Raw genomic sequence first — 2,262 nt, 5'->3', positions numbered from 1 at the left:
CACTTCTTCTTAAGAAGAAGAAGAAGAAGAAGAAGAAGAAGAAGAAGAAGAAGAAGAAGAAGAAGAAGAAGAAGAAGAAGAAGAAGAAGAAGAAGAAGAAGAAGTGGGTACACACTTCAAAAAATATGTAGAAAAAAGAAAGAAAGAAAGAAAGAAAGAAAAATAAACAAAATTAAAGTTTCTCTACTCTTAGCACAATGTAATAAGACAGATGAAGTAAAACTTTAATCTGTTTGTGGACATTTACACCGAAAAAGCTTAATCGTCTTATAAACGAAACAATTCAAAACGAATTTGGAAAAGAAAAGAAGAAGAGAAGGAATTAAAATGGATGGTAATTATATAATTAATGGGTATGGGGCAAGAGCCTGAGCGCCTCCATTAGAGTGTTCTTGAGCCTCCCGAGGTGAGGCCTCACATTCTGCCTGTCCAAGTAGACGGTCTTGAGAGCATCCCATCCTTGCTTGTGAATTGAATCAGGATCCTTGAGCACTGGGTGATCCTTTGGATACTGCTCGCTTAGCGTAGTCTCATCCAATTGAATCATATACTCCAAGTAGTTGATCTCCATGTCCTTGGATGGATCTTTGAACGTTCCTCTGGCCAGCCATTCCAGCCCACCGAAAGGAACTACCTGTATCAGCACCGCCCCTGCGGGGAGGAACACCATGTTGGTCAGCCCGGCGCCGTGCACTCCGATCATCACGTCGGCGGAGTTCACCAGCCTCGCGAACTTGGCCACGTCGGTGTTCATGTCCGGCTCCCCGATCCGCACGTCGAACCCGAGGCTCGTCGCCATGTCCACCATCGCCCGCTCGTTGAGGAAAGTCCTCGTGTTCTTCCGTGAGATGATGAGGAGCCTCGGCTTCCGCCTGATGTCCCAGTTGTCTCCCGTGGGCTCCGCCGTCGCCCGCTCCAGCCCGAACGAGTCGCGGAGCAGCTTCTTGAAGTCGGCCGCGCCGTACCCGGTGGGCGTCTTGGCCGCGTCGACGCCTAGTTCCTTGTGGAAGGTCGGGCCCACCACGGCGCGGGGGAAGCAGCGGATCTCCTGGTCGTTGTCGATGTCGATGATTTCGTACTTGCTGAGTTGCTTGAAGATTAGGATGAATTTGTTCACCCACCAGGACTTGAGACTACTGACCAAGAACTGGACTTCGCCGTGGAAGTGGTAGGAGCTAATGAAGACGGGGACTAACACATCCGTGTAGTCGTGGAAGAGGTTGCCGGTGAATCCTCCGTTGGAGAAGACCATGGCAGGGACGGAGTGGTTCTTGGTGCACTGCGGCGGCGACTGTTCGCGGGACAACGGCTTTAAAGTCCATTCCTTGACGTGGCCCAGAGCGAAGGGGTCGTGTTTCCGGCAGTAAGGTTTGATCTTCCATTCTTGATCCATTGGATCGACGAAGATGGTTTGGGAGATCCCCTGCACTCTTATCTCGCCCTGCGCCTCGCACGTATCCGACCGCCGGCTCGTTTCGAAGCATGTCGGCTTGCCAAGCTCTATTGGATTACTCTTCCCTTCATCTTCTCCTCCTTCTCCTCCTTCGTCCTCCTCTGCATTAAGATAGAATTTTTGGCTACTTTCTTTTGTTTGCTAATCTTCTGCACTACTTCATATAAAATTTTTGCAGAATTTAGACTAACCTGTAACTGTAGACTCTGTTTCTCCTGTTTCCAGCTTCAAGCTATCCTCCTTCTCTGGCCCAAAGTTCGGAGTTTCATCTGATTGCCCTGCAATGGTGACTCATAATACTTTAAAGAAATCCTCAAGTAGAGAAAGAGAGAGAGAGGACTCAAGAGGAGCGAAGTTATGCATACCAGTAGGAGCAAAGTGAGCCTTGATGAGAGAAAGAATACAAAGAGAGACAAGCATAGATACTATGATGATAACATTTCCAACCCTTCTGGGCTCTGGTCTGGAATAATTCCTCTGCGACTTCATCTCTTCTCCCTTCTTCCTCCCACTCCCCCTTCCAGATTTCCCCTCTCTCTCTCTCGATGCTTCCAAGCTTTGAGTCTTATACCAAGTTTAGCTTGTTTTTAATTGACAAAGCCTAAGTTGCTGATTGCACATCAGGGTTGACTATGACCCAACTACCAATAACATGTACAAGGCGCAAACTTATAAACAATTCCTTAAATAAATTGGAAAGCATAAGATCTGCAGGTTTTTTTGTTTCTATGCTAACTGTAAGTACATCCTTAATCATGTTTTAAGGCAATCCCTTATTCCCAATTTCCATCTTGTGGTCTGGGATTTTC

At 47.3% G+C, this 2,262-nt stretch overlaps 1 protein-coding gene across 1 annotated transcript; it reads right to left on the bottom strand.

The window, feature by feature from the left end:
• Positions 1-203: 203 nt before the first annotated feature.
• Positions 204-2,045, bottom strand: LOC140765873 (alpha-1,3-arabinosyltransferase XAT3-like). The gene is made up of 3 exons (XM_073105164.1): positions 1,819-2,045; positions 1,645-1,731; positions 204-1,554 (listed from the first exon to the last, which is right to left on the bottom strand). The coding sequence occupies exons 1-3, from the start codon at positions 1,940-1,942 to the stop codon at positions 347-349; spliced, it is 1,419 nt and encodes a 472-aa protein (XP_072961265.1). The 5' UTR covers positions 1,943-2,045; the 3' UTR covers positions 204-346.
• Between the last annotated feature and the right edge of the window lie 217 nt (positions 2,046-2,262).

The sequence above is a fragment of the Typha angustifolia genome, chromosome 8 (genome assembly GCF_048772165.1).
Source record: "Typha angustifolia cultivar Huaian chromosome 8, ASM4877216v1, whole genome shotgun sequence".
In the NCBI taxonomy this organism is placed as follows: Eukaryota; Viridiplantae; Streptophyta; class Magnoliopsida; order Poales; family Typhaceae; genus Typha; species Typha angustifolia.
The sequence above is the reverse complement of the archived record's forward strand: the minus strand, read 5'-3'. Positions and strand labels throughout refer to the sequence as shown.

Bases quoted from the DNA above. Each gene is read 5' to 3' on its own strand.
- LOC140765873 (XM_073105164.1), bottom strand. From the start codon at position 1,942: ATGAAGTCGCAGAGGAATTATTCCAGACCAGAGCCCAGAAGGGTTGGA. The intron at 1,732-1,818 runs GTATGCATAACT...TCACCATTGCAG, and splicing joins GGCTCACTTTGCTCCTACTG to GGCAATCAGATGAAACTCCG. The intron at 1,555-1,644 runs GTTAGTCTAAAT...ATCTTAATGCAG, and splicing joins AACAGAGTCTACAGTTACAG to AGGAGGACGAAGGAGGAGAA.